The sequence below is a fragment of the Coffea eugenioides genome, chromosome 3, assembly GCF_003713205.1.
Source record: "Coffea eugenioides isolate CCC68of chromosome 3, Ceug_1.0, whole genome shotgun sequence".
Lineage (NCBI taxonomy): Eukaryota > Viridiplantae > Streptophyta > Magnoliopsida > Gentianales > Rubiaceae > Coffea > Coffea eugenioides.
The window spans coordinates 19,146,414-19,166,356 of record NC_040037.1 but is presented as its reverse complement, the minus strand read 5'-3'; the positions used below and the strand labels follow the sequence as shown (position 1 = coordinate 19,166,356).

The 19,943-nt window shown below is 35.7% G+C and overlaps 2 protein-coding genes across 2 annotated transcripts; one reads left to right on the top strand and one right to left on the bottom strand.

Annotated features, from left to right (window-relative positions):
- Positions 1 to 6,624: 6,624 nt before the first annotated feature.
- On the top strand, positions 6,625 to 12,591 carry LOC113765090 (DNA damage-inducible protein 1-like). The gene is made up of 15 exons (XM_027309145.1): positions 6,625 to 7,029; positions 7,126 to 7,158; positions 7,247 to 7,386; positions 8,281 to 8,386; positions 8,589 to 8,705; positions 9,244 to 9,372; positions 9,455 to 9,499; positions 9,727 to 9,788; positions 10,267 to 10,360; positions 11,022 to 11,114; positions 11,201 to 11,270; positions 11,360 to 11,430; positions 11,982 to 12,033; positions 12,206 to 12,231; positions 12,427 to 12,591. The coding sequence occupies exons 1-15, from the start codon at positions 6,964 to 6,966 to the stop codon at positions 12,553 to 12,555; spliced, it is 1,233 nt and encodes a 410-aa protein (XP_027164946.1). The 5' UTR covers positions 6,625 to 6,963; the 3' UTR covers positions 12,556 to 12,591.
- A 2,317-nt stretch (positions 12,592 to 14,908) lies between these two features.
- On the bottom strand, positions 14,909 to 17,613 carry LOC113767113 (BTB/POZ domain-containing protein At1g55760-like). Its single transcript, XM_027311290.1, has 4 exons — positions 16,995 to 17,613; positions 16,215 to 16,360; positions 15,962 to 16,080; positions 14,909 to 15,662 (listed from the first exon to the last, which is right to left on the bottom strand). Exons 1-4 carry the CDS (start codon positions 17,111 to 17,113, stop codon positions 15,060 to 15,062), a joined length of 987 nt encoding a protein of 328 aa, XP_027167091.1. The 5' UTR covers positions 17,114 to 17,613; the 3' UTR covers positions 14,909 to 15,059.
- Positions 17,614 to 19,943: the final 2,330 nt, after the last annotated feature.

The window sequence follows — 19,943 nt, the reverse complement described above, 5'->3', positions numbered from 1 at the left end:
TCATAATATAATATTCCTATGAATAATGTATATGAGGTAAAAAAAATTGAAAATTATTTGTGGACAATTTAGCGTTTGTTTCTGGTATTCCTTTTCCTTCATTTGAAGCACTCTCCATGCATGGCAGTGTTTTTTTTTTTTTTGTAATCTGGAACATACCCTAACTCGAATCCTTAGGACCCGAGCTGGCACATCAAATCGTAGGAATGAGCCACGGCCCCACGCAGCGACCTCGAACAAGTCACGGGGGTTCAAGTCTAGGGTAAAATTCGAATTCAATACCACAAGCGTCCTTAAAAGTCCGTTTACTGCTGGATCACCCATGAGGACCATGCATGGCAATGTTGGATAGATTAAGTAGGCAACCATTTTTATTTTTATTTTTTTTGTGATGCACCTACACGATTAAAGAGTAGCCTTTTATCCAACCCTCAATGCTTTAATGGATTTTTAAATCTTGCACGAAATAAATTACCGCTTACAAATTGAATTGCTATCAAATCAAATACTCCATCAAACTTGGCCATGCAAAAGACATAAGCTTGTGATGTTATATGTTATTTAGGGTACTAGGAGTTTTATTCATGTTTTAGCACAAATTTACCCATGTTACTTAATTCCATCTTTTATTTTATCTTCCTCTTTTATCTTTGGAGTGTATTACTATTATATGCACACTTGTCAGTAGTATCATCATCATACACATAAAAGATGACCGAGCAAGACGCTTTAACTACATCGAATTAGCATATTTTCTAAAAGGTACACATTAAAGTAAAAAAACTTACACATGAAAAATGAAATATTCTCCTCATTTTCTACTCCAATTTATGGATTTTTTTTTTAACAGGGAATGGATGAAATTTAAAAAGCAGATAAAGGATGGAGAGTAAGCCTTATCGGCAACAATATGTGGATTTTTTATGAAACAAGAATGGCCTTTTTTTTTTTTTTTAGAAGGGATGGATCGGATGAAACAAAAAGCTCTTGTCCAAAGGGAGATTACAGGTCTTTCGAGAAGAGGGAAGAGAAGAAATGAGAGAGTTTGTGAATGGAACCAAGAGCCTCAGACTTTTGTTAGAATCCCTACCAACTAAGCTTGTTGTTAGGGACTAATACAAGGCCAAACCCATAACAGTCGATTCCAACTTGGGCCAACAGTGTCCCTTCTCATTTACACGGTTAGGGTCTATTTTCTCTGGACCATCCAGGATCAATGTTTGTCTACGGCCCACATTAACCTTCGTTAATAGGGCCCAACATTTAGTTCCATCTCAAGTCTTCAAAATTTAAAAGGGCTGAATTCACAGATTCAATCTTTAAAAGGGCTGAATTCTTTTTATTTTTCTCTTTTGGATAATATCACCACCAACTCATAGTGACGAGAATTATAAGTCTATTTTCTCTGGAGCATCCAGGATCAATGTTTGTCTACGGCCCACATTAACCTTCCTTAATGGGGCCGAACATTTAGTTCCATCTGAAGTCTTCAAAATTTAAAAGGGCTGAATTCACAGATTCAATATTTAAAAGGGCTGAATTCTTTTTATTTTTCTCTTTTGGATAACATTGCAACCAACTCATAGTGACGAGAATTATAACTCTTAACCCTTGAATGCCACTCTTAAATCCTTAGTCACTAAGACTAATGCCTTATTAGATCGCACATTTATATTCTAAATCCGTATCTTATACTCTCTTCATCTCATATATTTAGTCATGTTTGAAAATATGTATTTTTATACATAGCATACTCTATCAAAAAGTTTTTCCTTCTGTTTTACTTTTACTCTTAATCATGTGCTGGTCAAAGTAAAAAGTAGAAAATAATCTCATCACATTTGTCTTTATGTATCATTAATGAAGGGTATAAGGGAAATTTCAGAGTATAAAATAGTTAGAAATGTCAAACATAACAAATATTTGAGAACAACAAATATATATATATATATATATATATATATATATATATATATAACACTTTCAATAGAACGGAGGGAGTATCTTATATTTGTTGATTGATGAATATTGCGGTGGACATTAATATTTATAGAAGATAGTAGATTGGGGATAGGAAAATGCTAACAGCTTTATATGGTTTTCTATATGTTTTTTTTTTTTACCCCTTATCTCATTAAAATCATTCATGCTGGTTGCGGTGAGGATAATATCAGGTTCGGCGGACAGGAGTCCACTTCATATATTCCCCCTGTTTAGTATTTGGTAGGGTGGGACAATAGTCACATGTCAATGGGTCACGGTTTTATTTTAAAGGATGGAGAATAGACGTTTGAGGACTGAATTAACCATTTTCCCCTTGTGATGGTATAACCCATTTATTTTTTAGAAGAATTTCCAGTTTATTAAGTAATAAGAACTAAACATTCACCATGCTTTAAGACGTGGACTTAGAATCATAAACCAAGAACTGTGGAATCCTTTTAAAGGTGCCCAAAACATATATATATATATATCTCGTAACTTTTGAAGGTAGTCTTGTCCAAATTCAGCTGCAGCTACAGGTTTTTGGTCAAGTATAACACAAAAATTGCAAGAAATATAACACAAGAAAAAAATTGCAACTGACAAAGGAATATATCTGCAGTTTCTCATAAACCGGGGGGTGCATTGCTACAATCGCAATTTGTGGATGAACTAACCTGCGAAAAGAAGAAATAAGTTACTAATAATGACTTCTTAAATTTCATCCTTCCTTCCTTCGAGTGCTTAAAAAAAAAAGAAGGGAATGAATATGGGAAACATCTCTGACAGGAGAGGGTAATCAAGGATGGTAAGGTGGAGTTGTGCACGATTTAATTTGCTTAACGGACAGAATGCGTAGAGTAACCGCTTCATAGGACAAATCTATCTATCTATCGTCTGCCTCCTCACCTATCAAAAAGCAGCCCAACCCAACTCTTTCTTGAACGCTCACCAGACTTTGCCATCCTTCCTTCCCAAACTCCAACAGACTCCTCTGTTTTCTCGACTTCCCAGGCTGCTATCAGGATTCTGGAGTATCATTTATCCAAAAAGCAAACAACATTAGACCATCTATCAGAATTAAGGCTGTCCCGAATCGAGAACCGACATGTGTTGTGGGGCCAGAATTTGCATGTTCTGCACATGCCTGATTTTGGCGGTGATAGTCATCGGATTCTTGTTTGGATTTGGAGTTTTCAAGCATGGTTTTCACAAGTTGGAGGACACCCTGCATGCCTGTGATCCCGCTGCCGCCTCCTCATGCGGCGGCTCCTCCATGAAGAGGCCCTTCTTAGGCTTCAACGCCCCTCCTCCCTATTAGAATAGAATAGGCTCTTTTCATCGTCATCTTCTCTTCTACCGTTACTTTGGATTTGCAAGCTCAATTTACTCGAGCATTATAGTGCTGCTGCTTTATCCCCGCCCTGATTCTTTTGTATCGTCCTACTACTCTTTTAAGTTTGTGATTTTTCTGTTCAACACTTGATTCATGATTGGTTTTTTCTTGAATCTCATCTACGTTAATCAGTAAATTACATTTGCATTGTGGTTTCAGAAGTTTGTTCATTGCGGAACAAGAATATATGCCTTCAGGTTCAGCAGCAAGCATTATCCTGTTAATTGAATTTGCGTTTGAGCAGGTAGCCAACTTGGTATTCAGCGATTATTTCAATTCACAATTAGACTACTGGGTTTGGGATCAAGTCTATGATCCTGGATCAGATTCTAGGCAGCAGCAACTGCACGGCGGCTGAGATTTTTTGTCTTTTTTTTTTTTTTTTGCCCTTTGGTCTGGACTCTGGAACGATAGGATTTTATTAGAACTCGAAAAGCTTTTACAGTAGCCTCAGCAACTACCAAGCCTCAACCTTCTTCAGTGCCTCTTTTAGCCGCAAAAAAAGGAAAAAGAGAACTCGAACTAAAAATTTCCTCTTCGAGTGCTGCTGCCTGCCTCTCCATCTGAGTCTTGCGCTTGCCCTGGTACAATCGATTTACAAGAAGACTGGATATCAATTCTGTTCCGTCTTTCTTCCTGGCCCTCGAATGACAGCCATTCGAATGGAACCTTGGCAGAGCTATTTTTATAATAATTATATTGGTACTATTGGCCTAAGCTGCAAAAATTTCTCCTGGAATGACAGCCCTCGAGTGTTTTTTTTTTTGGGGGCATGGGTGAAACTAATTGGAAAAAGTTTTTAAATGTAGAGGCACAGCAAATTTGAATATGTGTGTTAAATGTAATTTAGCAAGCGTTCTGGAACACCCCTTAGAACAATTTAAAAAGAAAAAAAGATATTTTAATTAGTTTATATGGCAGTAAAATCTAATTAAGGGTTATATTATATATCGACATCCATTAATATTAGTGGGTCCATGACAAATGTTTAGCTAACGCCGTCATGCGAATGCCACCAAAACTTGTCATCGGGAAACAGTTCTTTTAAACAAGGCATAATTTCAGAAACCTTCCCCGGTTCTAATTATTTCACTGACCTCCCTATAATTTTTGAAAATTATATTAACCTCCATTAAAATTTATTACCTTGTAATATTTAGATTTAACCAATAATTTAAAAGTAATATTTAGAAAAGACAAAATAATATGATTTCGCCATTGTCTCTTATTTACTGTATTATTTATAATCTAATATCAGCCTAAATATTCAAGAAAATACTAGAATTTGCTAGTTATCATTAGGGTCGAATTACATATAACATCAAAAAGTAGTATATTATTTCATATATTTCACTTAATACTATAATATCTAAATTACTTTTTTCAGTTACAAATCTATTATCAGACATGGTCAATGACAAATAATAAAAAAAAACCAAAACATTACAAAAAATGAACTTTAATACTATAAAAATTTCAGCAACTAAACTTAGGGGGCGTTTGGTAAGAGGGTATCGGATTCGGGGAATGGAATGAACCCCATAAATGGTGTTTGGTTCACTGGAATGGGAATTGAAATCTTGGAATGATTTCTAAAAATTTGGTATTTCTCCATTCCCAAGTATTTTGGTGGGTTTTGTCCGATTCCCAAGTTTGATTCCAAGAAACAAATCCAATTACATATTATAATTATACAATGATATAATTAATATTTATATTTATTATATTTATTATATATTATAATATATACATATATATAATATATTATAATTATAATATTAGTACATTATATAAATATATACTATAATTATTTAGTTAAATATAATTATATTTAAATAATATATATTATAAATTTATTAATATTATATAATAATATATTTATAATATATATGTATATCTATAAATGTATATTATATGTGCATATAATTAAAATAAATACATGTATATAATATTAATAAATTAATAAATTATATTTATTATTTTAAATATAATAATATATAATAACTATATCTAATTAATATGCATTATATTTATATAAAATATTAGTACAATTAATATTTATATATTATATAATTATAATTATATATTTATATTATAACTTTCATATAATTATAATTAATTATATATAATATTTAATTTAATTAGTTACAAACTTATAATAATGATATTATTATATTATATAATTATATATTATAATTATTTAGTTAAATATAATTATACTTATATAATATATATTATAAATTTATTAATATTATATAATAATATATTTATAATATATATGTATATTTATAAATGTATATTATATTATACATGTATGTAATATTAATAAATTATATAATAATAATTATTATTATTATTTTAAATATAATAATATATAATAACAACTATATTTAATATGTAATATATATTACATTTATATAAAATATTTGTATATATTATATAATTATAATTGTATATTTATATTATAACATTTGTATATTTATATTTAATTATATATATAATATTTAATTTAATTAGTTACAAACTTATAATAATAATAATATTAGTTATATATATTATATAATGTATATTAATTTGTGTAATATTATTAATATTATCAATTATACTAATAATTATACATGTTTACTAATAGAAATTATTAATCAGTTAGACTAAATTTACTAATACATTTATACTAATATATTTAATTAGTAAAAATTTCTTATATCTCATTTACAAAGAGCCAATAACTATCATTTACAATGTGATTTATAATATATTTATTATATTCCATTCCGAAAGAGTCAACGAACCAAACATCAACTATAGTAATGATACACATTCCAAGTACTTGAACCAAACAAATGTATTGGAATGAATGACCTCATTCCAAACCCAAGATATCCGATTCCGAATCCGAATCCAATTCCGATGTGCGAACCAAACGCCACCTTAATATGTTGATAAGAATATTTATGACGTTAGAGTTTGTTTTCTGTAATATTTTGGCTATAAATTTTTTAATTATTTATTATTGATCATGTTTAATATTGAGTACGTAACTAACAAAAATAATTTGAATTTTATATTAAGTGAAAAATATAAAATATAATTAAGGCTTTTACATCCATCAATTAATATTTGGTCGATGACAGATGTTTAGCTAACGCCATCATGCGAATGCCTCCAAAATCTGTCCTCGTGAAACGCATTTACCAGCGCCCATACAAAATAAAAAGCCCACACAAAGCAAACGGGAATTATGCGACTTTGTAGAGGTTATAATTGATTACTATTACTACTTGCTAAATTGTCGTATTTACGAGCGCCGGTCGCCGCCCCCCGGCCGGAGATAGAGAGAAAAACCGAAGCAGCTGTCAGTCGTCGGTCAAATCAACCAGCTCCGTCGAGCCGGTCAACGGACCTGCAAGATAACTTTGTCAATAAGAAAAGAAAGACCCAAAGAAAAAGAATATATATATATATATAGGCATTCTGTTTATTTAGTCAGTGTAGTTCATTCATCTACCAATCACAAAATTACAGCTTTTTCCAAGTTTATCCGAAAAGAAGAAGAAGAAACGAGTCCAACCGGAGTAAAAAAGATGAAGATCACCGTAATGACCGCCGACGAACAAATTCTCACCTTGGATGTCGATCGTGATGAATCCGTAATTTATCCTCGTTTCTCTCTTTCCCCTGTATTTCCCTTTTTAGTTTTGTCTTCGCTGATTACTTTGTTCAATACATCAACTCATCCATTACAGGTTGAGAACCTCAAAGCTCTACTGGAAGTCGAGGTTAGTTTTTCTTCCTTTTTAACTATTTCTTATCCCCCAAATTATTGATTGAATTCTGGATGAGTAATTCATATGTTTTGATAATCAGACACAAGTGCCGCTTCAGCAACAGCAGCTGTTATATAATGGGACGGAGATGAGGAATGCGGAGAAACTGAGTGGGCTTGGTATTGGTGATGGAGATTTGGTGATGATGGTATCCAATGCCAATGCTTTGTCGTCATCTAGGTATTTAATCTTCGTTCTTTAGCTGCTAATTTGCTGATTTTTGCTAGTTTATGCTAGGTTGTATTCTTCACACCTCGGGAAATTGCTAAAAGCTTGTAGCTTTATGAGTTATACTGCAAATTGGTCTCGTTTGGATTGACGATTTGACAGCTAAAGGTTTTTTCTTTTTCCTTTTTGTTGTTTGGGACAAATTACTGTTGAGTACTACTAATATTCAATTTCCTACTTTAAGCCAAGTAGTCTGCTTTGCAGCTATTGAATTGCTTAAAGTTTGTAGCTTTAGGAGTTTTACTGCAATTTGTGTAACATTAGCATAGTGAATGATGTTAATCGTGGTCCAATCTCCTATCAGAGAATTCTTTTTCTGTTAACCAAGAAGAATTTTCTTTAGAAATAAGGAATTTGTACGCTGCCCTACCATAATGTGGCTCTAAGAACTAGAAACATATACCTAAACTATCTGTTAATAGGGCATGCACAAGGAAGAAATACCTGAACCATCTGTTCCTCATCCCATACTTTTGGTGATTGTTTACTTGTTAAAAGAAAACAGAGAAAAAGCAGAACTCTTAGTGATCAGTTATAATATTTTGGATCTTATGCCTTCATCATTTTATCAGCTTAATACTTGCTATTAATTGTGTCAAAATGTAATCTTGGCAGCCATGATCTTTTGCTGTATTGCATATGAGAAGTAATAGGGAATGTGAGATCAATACACTTTATTGTGTCTTCGAATTCCATAGGAGTTGCACCCTTGACACTGATTGCACCTTATTTTGCACCATGTTTTTACTTTTATGGTTGTTATATCAGTTTCATGGCCTACTACTCACTTTAATTAGTTATCTGGGTGATTTCATGCTAATTGTGTGATTTTGACTATAACAATAGACCTACAAATGATTTGGGCTTCAATCCAGATGGTTCTGCTGTCAACCCTTCAGCTTTCCAACAACACCTGCGAAATGACTCTAATATAATGGCCCAACTTTTTCAGGTAGAGTTGGTTTAACATCTCTGTCTGTCTGTATCTCTGTGTGTCTGTGTGTCTGTGTGATGCATTCCTTCACTTTTCTACTTAACAATTATTGAAAGAGTTATATACTTCTCTAGTATTTTGTTCCATCTCGTTGCTGTTACATTATTGATGTCCTAACTGGGAAGTCAAATGAGGGTACGTTCACTGTTTCAACTTACAGAATGATCCAGAGTTGGCTCAAGTTCTTCTTGGAAATGATCTCGACCGCTTGCAAGATCTATTGCGTGTGCGTCATCGCCAGAGAGCTGAATTACAGCGTCAACAAGATGAGGAGTTGGTTAGTGTCTTATGTTGATGATATTTTGTTCTTGATCCTTTCGGCACCTAGTAATCCTTAGTATGGTGGCTTGGTTCATTTCCTTCACTGATGGCCTAATATCATGCTAAAGCTTTAGTTTAAGCTTTTGCTAGGTGCATCGAAGGTATCTGAAGTGTTTGTGTTATTTTAGGCTGGGACAGTGAAGGTCTTAGAAAATGGTTGTTTGAGAGTGTAAAACCCTCAGTTTTCTGCAGCAGTATTAGCCTCAAAATGTATCCTACTCTGGTTTTCATCATTATGCAGTAGAAATGAGCCCATGCAATGGGATACTTGCTTCAATTTGTAACAAATCAATGAGTACGGTCTCTGAAGTGGGTGGGTGGGAAGTTATAACAACCTTTTTATTTATATGTTGTTTTATAAAAGTGCAGTCTTTCCAAGTCTATTTGCAGACCTTTTTTCACAACCGAGTCCATAAGTGTAAACCTGGTAGTGTGAATGTCTTGACCATTTTATTGACCTGGCTATTCACTACATTGTTCTCTTTGTAACCTAGGCTCTCCTCCATGCTGATCCATTTGATGTGGAGGCTCAAAAGAGAATTGAAGCTGCCATTCGCCAGAAAGGTATTGATGAGAACTGGGCAGCTGCATTGGAACAAAATCCTGAAGGTTTTGCAAGGGTGGTATGTATAAAAGAATACCAGTGTTGAAATCATATCTTTTGTTCTTTAACCAATGACGGGTTCATGTTTGTGCTTCTTTCAGGTCATGTTGTATGTTGACATGGAAGTAAATGGAGTACCTCTGAAGGTATATATAGATGGTAAAAGGGATTAGTCTGGTTCCTTCATGTACCTTTTTATTGTTTACTCAAGCTTTCACCCTTCATCCTGTGCCATGAGAAGGAAAGACTTGAATGTTGTTTATACTTTTGAGATTTTTTTTAGAAACTCAATTGTGAATGCTTTTAGGTTGTTTCTTTGCAGTCCCTTTTATTGTTTAGTATGTGATTCAGTAGGAAACCATCTTTGTTTCAGGCCTTTGTCGATAGTGGTGCTCAGTCTACAATTATCTCTAAAAGCTGTGCAGAACGCTGTGGGTATGAGCCTCATTTGTTACTATAAATAGCTTTGTTTTCCTCGATTTTTACAATTTTTTTTCCAGTTAGCTTGAAAGTGATTCTTTTGGAAATTATCAAGTTTTGATTTTATGCATTTTCCAGATTTGTCCTTTTCAAATTTTGATTGGTTCTTTCATGGCCTTTTAGAAATTCAAATGATAAGCTTATATATTGTCTGCCACTCCATAGTTTTATACCTGCATCTTGTTCCCGACTGTAATGTTGTAAAAAGTGACTTTCAGTCCTAAACTGATCCGAGTAGAAAACTGTAGTTTTCCTGAAGCAGACCTGTTAGATTGGGCAACTTCTTTGTTGATTAGTCAAGATGATACAAAATGAACTTTTAGTTGTTGACAATTTTTGTTCTGATGGTTACCTATAAAGATAAACAGAAAATTTGTCCTCTTTCTGTTAATGCTTGATTGAAGGTTTGTGCTGCTACATGTCCACCTTTCAGGTTGTTGAGGCTTTTAGATACACGGTACCGTGGCATTGCTCATGGAGTTGGTCAATCAGAGATACTTGGCCGTATACATGTTGCTCCAATCAAAGTATGGATGCTGTATATTGTTGCAATTTCTATTTGATAAGCATGTATCTATTTTCATGTCTCTGTGAGTTTGGGACTAATTCGAAATGCATATACTGTTTTTATGAAGTTTATTCTGTTAATGCATTTTTAATCATTCTACTCTGGCACGTCTTACCATGTACTTTGTCTGGATTAGGTCATAATTAGTTTAGAAGGAAATAATTCAAGAAGTACATATTTATTAAGTTTAACTAAGTAATACATGCAAGAGTCAACCCAGATAAACAAAAATCAGAACTCTGTAGTTTTCGAGTAGTATTAAGAATATGACCCTGAGCTTAACTTTCCCCACAGTTTACAAAACCCATCCAGTAGGTAAAAGTGGTGGTCTATTAGCTTCTTTGTGTTTGTTCAAAAAAAAAATTAGCTTCTTTGTGCCTTTGAATGCCGCTTCCTAAGCCTTAAGTAACGGGGTTAAGCAATGTTTTTGCAGTTCCTTGCACTATTAGTCTTTATTTGTAGATATAAGTGGTATCAGAGAAAATTCTGTCAGTGCTTGTTTTTGTTGCTAAAATTCGGATGATATATATATAGAGTCTACTGAAAATAGCCTTCCTGTGAAAGCATATGGGGTTGTTCGAGTACTTTCAAAAGTGCTTATTGCCCTCTTATTGTGATAGATCGGCAACATCTTTTACCCATGTTCCTTCCTGGTATTGGATGCACCTAATATGGAATTTCTTTTTGGATTGGATATGCTGCGTAAGCACCAGGTATGTATTAGTTCTATGGTGCATCTTTTTCTGTGATCTTAAGTCAAACTTATTTCATAAAAACAAGCTTTTGCTGGTGCCTGCAGTGCATGATTGATCTGAAGGAGAATGTCTTGAGAGTTGGTGGAGGGGAGGTTTCCGTGCCATTTTTGCATGGTTGGTCCCACATTTCTGCTTTTCCGTTTTCCTAGGCTTCTTTTCACTTTGGATCAATTTAGAGCTTATTCCCAAAGTTGTGATTTTAGAAAAGGACATTCCGTCTACTTTTTTGGATGAAGGAACGCAAGCCAAAGAAGCTTCAAGTTCTGGGGCACAAGTAAGTGTCTTGTTCATCATGCCATGTTTCTACTCAGGAATCTCCTATAAATCTTGTAATTGCCTGTGATACTGCTAATTTTTGTTTATTTAATTGGTTATACTATTTATCCCGGCCTTTTCTTACTATTCCACTTCTATCTGCTTCTTTTGGATGCATATATACATGCTGTTATAAAAAAAAAAAAAGCATCAGACAATGAGTTCACATTAAGACTTGCCTACAATTTTCTAGATTTGTTACCCTTAAGACTGAATACTATGAAAGTTCTGGTTTTGCTAACGGACACCGGATTGTCTGCTTATTTAGTTGAACTTATAGTTAGCATTGCATGTAATGTGGATACGCTGTTCTTTACAATTGCATCTTGAGTTAACAGATTAATTGTATTTGATCTGGGGAAGTTATAGAATTATGCATGTATGAAGATATTGCTTCTTGTGAGAGCTGCTTAAGAGAGAGTTTCTCTGTTAAAATCATTTACCTATTTGTTTGGTTTCTCAACTGATTTTGCAATGGATATGACGTTTTTGGCCGTTTTTCGTTTCCAGGCCTCATCTGGTAATAAAGAGAAAGACAATACACCGAAGCGAGGTCCTTCAGGTTATAATTTAAATACCCAAACATATGCTATTGCTTCTATGGATTAAATTTGTACCACATCAATTTTTTTTTAATTAAGCTTGATTTTATGGTGGTTATATTTGTGAGTTGTGGTTCTGTTTCTTTTTCAACAAATAGAAAACTTTACCATTTCGTTTTTCTTTGGTTTCAGGAGGTTCACAAGGCAACTTGACACAGGTAAGTTGGGAGAGACTTCATACCAGATTCTGTCTTGCAGTTTGTTTTGAGTAATAGTCCAGCCCGTCTTCTATTCAGTATTGCTATCGCACTTGGCCAGTTGGTGTTTCTCCATCATCAACCCTGTAAAATGTTCATAGTTCCGATAGTTCAAGTTTTGATCCGGCCTCAGACTTATCATCTATTTGAGTGCAGGGACAGGATTTTGAAGCCAAAGTTGCAAAACTTGTCGAGCTGGGTTTTGGCAGAGAGGCAGTTATACAAGCTCTAAAGTTCTCTGATGGTAATGAAGAACAAGCAGCTGCATATCTTTTTGGGGGCTGAATATAATTTTTTTTTTTTCAATCAGGGGATTCTTTAACTTAAATCATTTGGTTAATCAATGACTGCACAGCAACTGTTGCAGATCTTATTATGACCGGTACGATGAGAATAATGGGTTGGGGGTGTGCTCAATATTCTGGAAATTGCGCCATTACTGATGGATATTTGTTAAAGTACGATCCTCGCAATATGTATTTTTCTTCTCCTACCATCCTTCTTCGAGAGCTCGGTGTTATGTTCCTATCCGGCTTAAACCCAAGCGTGTATGCAGCTTCATCAACTTTCAGGAAATCCTTCATTTCCATCTTCTACTTGGTGCCTGGATTCACCAGTTGGACACTTGCCAGACGTCTGAACTGAGATAAGGCTCAAGCTAGAACCTGTGCACAAAATTTGCATTAATATTTTTAGACACGATTAAAGAGACAAATTACCAGGAAAGACGCTACCTTTAAATGCACAATTTACATATAATTCTACCGCAAAAGCAGAATTTGACATAATGACAACTGACAAGACAAATAGCGTTTGTGTAGAACCGTATAAATTGCTATGTCCGCTGTAGAACAACAGGATTGTATTTCCATTTGCTCTCTGGTAATCATCTATCTATATCCCTGCCCCTAAGTCCCCCCCACCCCTAAGACACTACAGATAACTTTCTTTGGACAGCGGTAATACTGGGGCCGACCAATTAATAATAATGATGTTGCTCTACTTTTTGCGATAGATTATAGATCCGAAAACTATTCCCATGCATATTCTATCCATTCGAGACCGTGAATCCCATATAAAGAAACGTTCTCAGTCTGAAAGCACAGGGATCAACACGTTAACGTTGTTCCTGACTCCTCCCAGATCAAACTCTCCATCTGGTGGGATACATATGCCACTGAACAACAGGGGAAGATTGAAGATGTCGGATCATGGGGGGAATGAAATTAGCTAAGCAACTGACACCAGGTTGACGTAGTTTTTTGTGTCTTCCAAAGGTAAATCAATTCCCCAATTTACTGTTCCTTTTGGGTCTTAAACTGTACCAGGTTCTCTTTCCAGCAGTTTTTTTGTTTTGTTCCTTTCCTTTCAATTTTTCACTTGGGCAAATTGCGGATAGAAGAATTTTGACAAAAAAAAAAAAAAAAAAAATTGCGGATAGAAGAAACAAACTAGCGATTGCTTTGGTTGGTTTTCTTTCATCTTTCTATCCATCTATAACTTCAGCTGTTAAGGTTTCCGACAAATCATGCTACTTTTTTTTTTCTTTAGAGGGTGACAAATCATACTCCTAGACTACTTGTAACGCAAGTGCTGCCCATCACTCGAACGTAAATTATCAAGTTTGGTGACATGTCCTAATATGCTTGTTGGTAACTACATTCCAGTCTACCAAGAGAAGCCGTTTTATTCTAAAACAAACAACCACTAATTATTTAAAAATATATATATAATAAGATACAACAATATGGAAGTCGCCAGAGGGGGCCACTTCTTGGTGATTTTGATTGTGAGTTGTGACCAATAAATCTACTCCATCAATATATGTATTTTTCTGTGCTATATTCATTTTGCAATGCAAAAGGGGCAAAAAAAATCCTCTAATTTGGTACTGAATGAAAGTAACTGGTCTGAATTGGTAGTACCAGTTAGTATTAGTTAACGTCTCTCTCCCACGTTACTGAACTGGGAGGCCAGCCTGACCGTGACGAAGACTACTGCCTTCCCAGCTTTAGCCGGAACGCCGCTGTCAACATTCACTTCAGGTTCTTGAGATACGGTAGTTAAGAGTCAATTCCCTCAATAATGGCCCAACATTACTCTCAGAATTATTGGGGTTGCAAAAGTAAGGAACTTTCAGGTTTGGAAATGACCCTCATCTATTTCAATTCTGGCATGAATGATTCGGTGAATAAGATTTGTATGGTCATGGTTTGGCCTTTTCCCCTTTCTTTATTTAGTCAAAGAGGCTTTGTAAGTGATGGTTTACTGGCCATTTGATGTTCCCAAGTATGTCGCTGCTTTGATCAATCCTAGTACAACTTCAATCATCTCTGTTTTTTTCTAGTCTAGAAGCAGCCTTTACTCGATCATATGCATCGAGTAGGACAAATTAGATGCTCTTCATGAATACAGTCTCGCGCATTTGAAAGCAGCAGAACTTTTTATTTTCCTTTTTATGGGGGTTACAGCGAAGCTAGAACATATGCTGTTCCACAAGTACACCTAGGTCACATGTCAAAATTAAACAGTCGTACTTGGACTAGTGTAGTTTGCTGAATATAAATCCTTCTATCATCCTGCATTTGTAGACAAGTTCAGTTCAAGAACATACATATCCAATATCAGAAGAGCAATATCAACTGAACTGGAATCAATTTCTGTACATGTACACAAACTAATTGCATCCAGTAAAAGAATGTTTGTTCAGGGAAACAAATCTGTGCACTAGCACTGCAGCATATGGGCTTAAACAAGCTAAACTTTTGTTTTTCCCCATCAGCTGTCATTCAGAATCCTTTCCAGGCAGCGAGAACTTCATGGAAGATTTCAGAAATCACTTCTCTATCTGCACATTGCAGGAAAGCATCAAATTCCCCTCGCATTTCAAAGATCTTACCAAACTTCACAAGATACCGCATGCAGCTCTTCTTCAACTTCGGTAATTCATAAAGAGAAGCACTCTGGAGCCTCTCCAGCACATTCTTGGTATCAATGTCTTCCAGTAGACTTTCATGACATGCCTCTTTCAAGTCTGAAATATCATACTTATCAGCAGCTCGTATGAGGGCTAGCCTGTGAGTCATGAACTCCTCAGTTCGGATGTTCCCATAAATGTAACTAAGGAAAGCTTGACAAGCTTCAATCGACATGTCAGAGATGTTTATAGTGGACAGTTCTTTCTCCCTGAGGTCGTGCGAGAACATGCTCCCGAAAACAGGTGATCTCGCGGCAAGAACTGCACGATGTGCCCCAATGCTACCATCAGAAGCATGGATTACAATGTCTGTGTGGATACCTTCAGACAACATTCGTCCTAGTGATGCTAAAGCTGTTGCATTTGATTGTTTCTGTTGGAACCCTTCAGCCCAGATAGAGCAAATTTCCCCACCCTGCATGTCTCGAATGACATTTATCAGAAATTTAACCAACAGACTCAAGAAGGCTCTACTGGCAAGCCACATGTATAAATTTGATTTTCATGCAATGAAATTACTTTAACAATAGTGTGTTTTTCAAATATCTGCACTGTGTCGTGCTCATGATAACTGCTACAAAAAAAAAATAAAAAATGAGAATCCTCGTTTGCCTACCAAGTTTTTGGCAGAAGCAAACGTCTAAAGCGATCGTCATAGATACACACATCAAAGTACAAAAAAGGAGCAAATATATGTGGTAGGTGAAATCATACGTTTGGGGATGTAGCCTTCAAATCAAGAAACTCAACGTCGATGATGAATTTCCCTGTGAGTGGAACTTCTACAGCCCAAACAAAGTCGTCGGTGTTCTTGAGCTGCCTATCGACAATTTCTGCATGGAAAACAAGAGGAAAACAACGGAACAAATTACTAACATGAGATGAAAAAAGGAATCTTTACCGGTAATAGATCCAGAGTTGCACAATAATCAATAGAAGGGGACAGACAAACAAAAAGACAATTTACCTGGATGAACCAAAGTCTTGCGATCTCCCACTGAAGAGACTACTCTAATAATAAAAGATGCAATTGGAGGATTTTCTCTGGTTAGATTTGATATCTCTGGGTATAATTTAATGAACAGAGTCCGATTCTTCTCCAAAGCCAAATGCCTGCATTTCCAAAATAATTGAAAAAAAAAAGGGAAACGAACATTCAATTGCAATGAAACAAAATTAGCTCCCAACACTTGCATCTACATGTTACGAATAGCCAAAGCAGTTCTTCCCTCCACTTTCCTAAAAGTAAGCAAGAAAAAAGTCAAAGATCAAAACTTGGCAGCAATATTTTAACTGTACCTTGGGGCAAGAGCTAACGTTGCTAAAAGCTTCATTTCGTTAAAACCATACAATAAGATTACCTGTCTATCCAATGATTCAAGACGAGGATTTCAAGTTCATAGGAATATGTTAATCTACAATCTCATCACTTCTTTAGTGTCCCCTGTTTTCTCTGTCTCAGCCACTCAAACAATTAATCACCATAGCTCTAAATTCACTCAATTTAATTTCATCAAAGACACAAAAATTTTGGGTTTTCTTTCTTTCGGTAATTGACCACCATCCTAGATCACTATAACGCAGTTGATGACCAGGGTCAAGCCTCTTTAGCTACCCCTGTTTCCATCCAACCTCTGTTTTTCGTATACAATGAAGACGAAGACGAAAGCAGAGGAGTTCCCGGGTCAAAAAAGGAAAAGAAAAAGAGAAATAAACAAACAGAGGCCTGACTTGAGAATGGGATTACCAGTTCCACTTTCCGATCTTGAAAGGATCGGACTTTCGATAAGTGCAAGAAGCCAAGTTGTCGATCCGCCATTGGGCGAGGCGCGAGGTGGTTTCAACGCGGTAAGCAGAGTCAGTCATCCTAGAAAAGACAAGGGCCGCCGTGATTTCATGGATGCAGTCCAGTAATCCCTCCAACGTCAGTTCTCCGGGCTTTCCCAGGTTTGCTTTCTACTTCTACAACAACTACAACTAGCTCTACTAATTCTCCTGGACTTCTATTCATAAACAGCAACAACTCTTGTAGTATATTCATATATTATTACTCCACTAGTCTGATACTCTTAACGATGTCCAACGTTTCCTTCCAACGCCAAGATTCTTTCTTCTTTAAACAAACGTAGCCCACTTGAGGATTTTAGATTTTAGGCCTTTCTTTTTGCTTTTCTCGGATGGACCCAATTCGTATTGAAGGTTTCGGACACGCAAGGCTACATGTTGATATCGCTTTACGCCATTGATAGTGAAGTTTTTGCTACGGGAAATGAGTGGTCTAATTCTATAGCCTTGCGGTTTCTGAGAGAGGCAGAGAGAGAGAGAGGGATTTTGTTGGCTTATACTGCACTTCAGGCTGATGGTTATTTAATGGCAAAATTTTCTTGTGTGCAAACATTTGTTTGATTGGAGATCCTATGCCACGGAGTTGTTTACAAGTCAGGGGGCACTTGGGAGGGGTATGGTCGAATGCTTGGGACTTGGAATGGAACAGAATTTTTAAAATTTTGTTGCTTTCAAGCAAGGTATCTTCTTTGCTTTGCTAAAGATGGGTGGTTTACCAGGAAAGGAAAGGAATCCATTAGGATTTTTTTTTCCTTTTTTGAGTTTTGAGTAATAATTTTTTAATTTTTAAGGGCATTGTCCAGCACTCGTTAAGATGGAGTTTGCATATGAATATATTTTTTAAGAAAATAAAGTTAAATGAAAAATATAGAAATACAAATGTAGGCTAGTAATTAAATGAGAGTTTTGAATAATGATTTCTGTTCAGTCTTTAGAAGGGAGGATTCTAAGTTGTTGCCGAATGTTTTATCACGGTATCATATTTTCTTAAGTAGATATAAAATTCGGTGATAATTTCAGTAAATAGTCAGCCTTGTTTGGAATGCAATATTTCTTTAAAAAAATTTTTATATTTATCGTGAATATATTTTTCAATCACTTTTTTATTTTACATCTATTAAATCAAAGTTTTTTTAATCTTACGAACATCAAATTATTATAGTACATTTTTTTACACGAAATTCAGAAAATAGCAATCCAACCTCAACCATTGATAATAGAATGTGAAGTAATCTTGGAACTGATTGATTAATTTACCATCTCATCCATAGATAGTATAAGCGTCTAATGTTTGTTGTTTCAATTGGGGAAATCTCCTTAAAAAGTTGTTGCTGTCAATGAAAAGGCAAAAGACAGAGAGAGGAAATTAAAAAAAAACAAAACAAAAAGGTTCAGTATTTAGAGTAGACTACGAAAATTAGGCAAGAAAGCACGCGTCCACCCGACAAGCACGAGCGTTTGTGGCAACTGAACGAGGTGCCTATGCCGTCGTAGTTCACCAAATATTACACTTAGATTTGCTTTTTGGTATTCTTAAATTCCATGTAAGGTTAGATATTTAGCAATAAAAAAATGTTAATATTGATGATAGTATAAATAATGAAGAGGAATCCCACGTCAGTGTACAGTGTATTGATTTATTAACAAACAAAAGAAGAGGAAAACTTGGAGACGCCTTCGTACGAAAGCAGAGGACGTTTTGTTGCCAGGACTAGGAGCACGCCGATCCCTTCATGCCCAGTTGGTATTTTGGTGAGTTAAAAGCTAAAACAAACTTCGTGCTTAGTAAAAGAAAGAAAAACAAGTGAAATTTACAAGTAAGCAATGCTCCCTTTGTTTTTACTTGATTCACAAGTAAGCAATGCTCCCTTCGTTTTTACTTGGATAGAGTATTATTCCAAATAATTATTTGAAATAATTATTGTAACGTTTTTTGTGATGTGATGTATGTGAAATAAAAATGTGATTAAAAATATAAAAAGATGGATTGAGAAATGTGTTTATGATGATGAAAGCGAAAATAGTTTTTTGAAAAATTGGCTATCCAAACATTATAGCCGGTAGTTCTTAAACCCTTTAAAACTAAAGGAGTGGTACGAGATGAATTAAGGAATTGGTGGTTCTGGAAGTTTACATTACAAGTAGTAGGGCTTAATTTGATCGATTGGGAGGATTTGGAATCTTCAAGGCATTAAAAATGATAGCATATATATTGTTTGCTTGGATCGATGGAGATTATGCAACTTGATCGACAAGAAAGGTATCCACGGTGAAGAAGCACAGAACTTTCCCGGACCGAACTGACCTGATAAGCTCGGCGTGCTGATGAGAAGAGCGCGTCCTAAGCCTGAAAAACGAACAAGAAGGTGATCCAATGGGGGAGCCCCGAGGTCGTCCCCGAGGGCACTCCGACGGTCAAGTTAGTTTTCCGGTGAATGAGATCCACGGGAAGTAAAAACGGTCGGGAGTAATTGTCCAATAGTGAGCGTACCTTGTGTAGTTGATGTGTGTTACCATTTATACCTGCTTAGGAGCCCGACCTCCGTACGTTGCGGGACCTGCCCAGAATAGCCCCAATCCCGCACTGAGGGGGAGCAATCCCGACCTATGCGGGATTGTTCTCTGGAGCCCCTTGGAGCCCTAGCGACGGGGGCCGCGGGACGGTTCCCATGGGCCTGGGGGTCTAAGCCCAACTCAGGTCTCCCTGGACTGCCACGTGTGTGGGCCCAGGACGGGGCCTCTGCACACGGCATGGGACAAAGAATATCTCCAAGCATTCCTATATATATATATATTAGAAATTTAGAAGCAGAAGCTACCCCTTCCTTTAAATAACAAGTTCTCAGCCCTT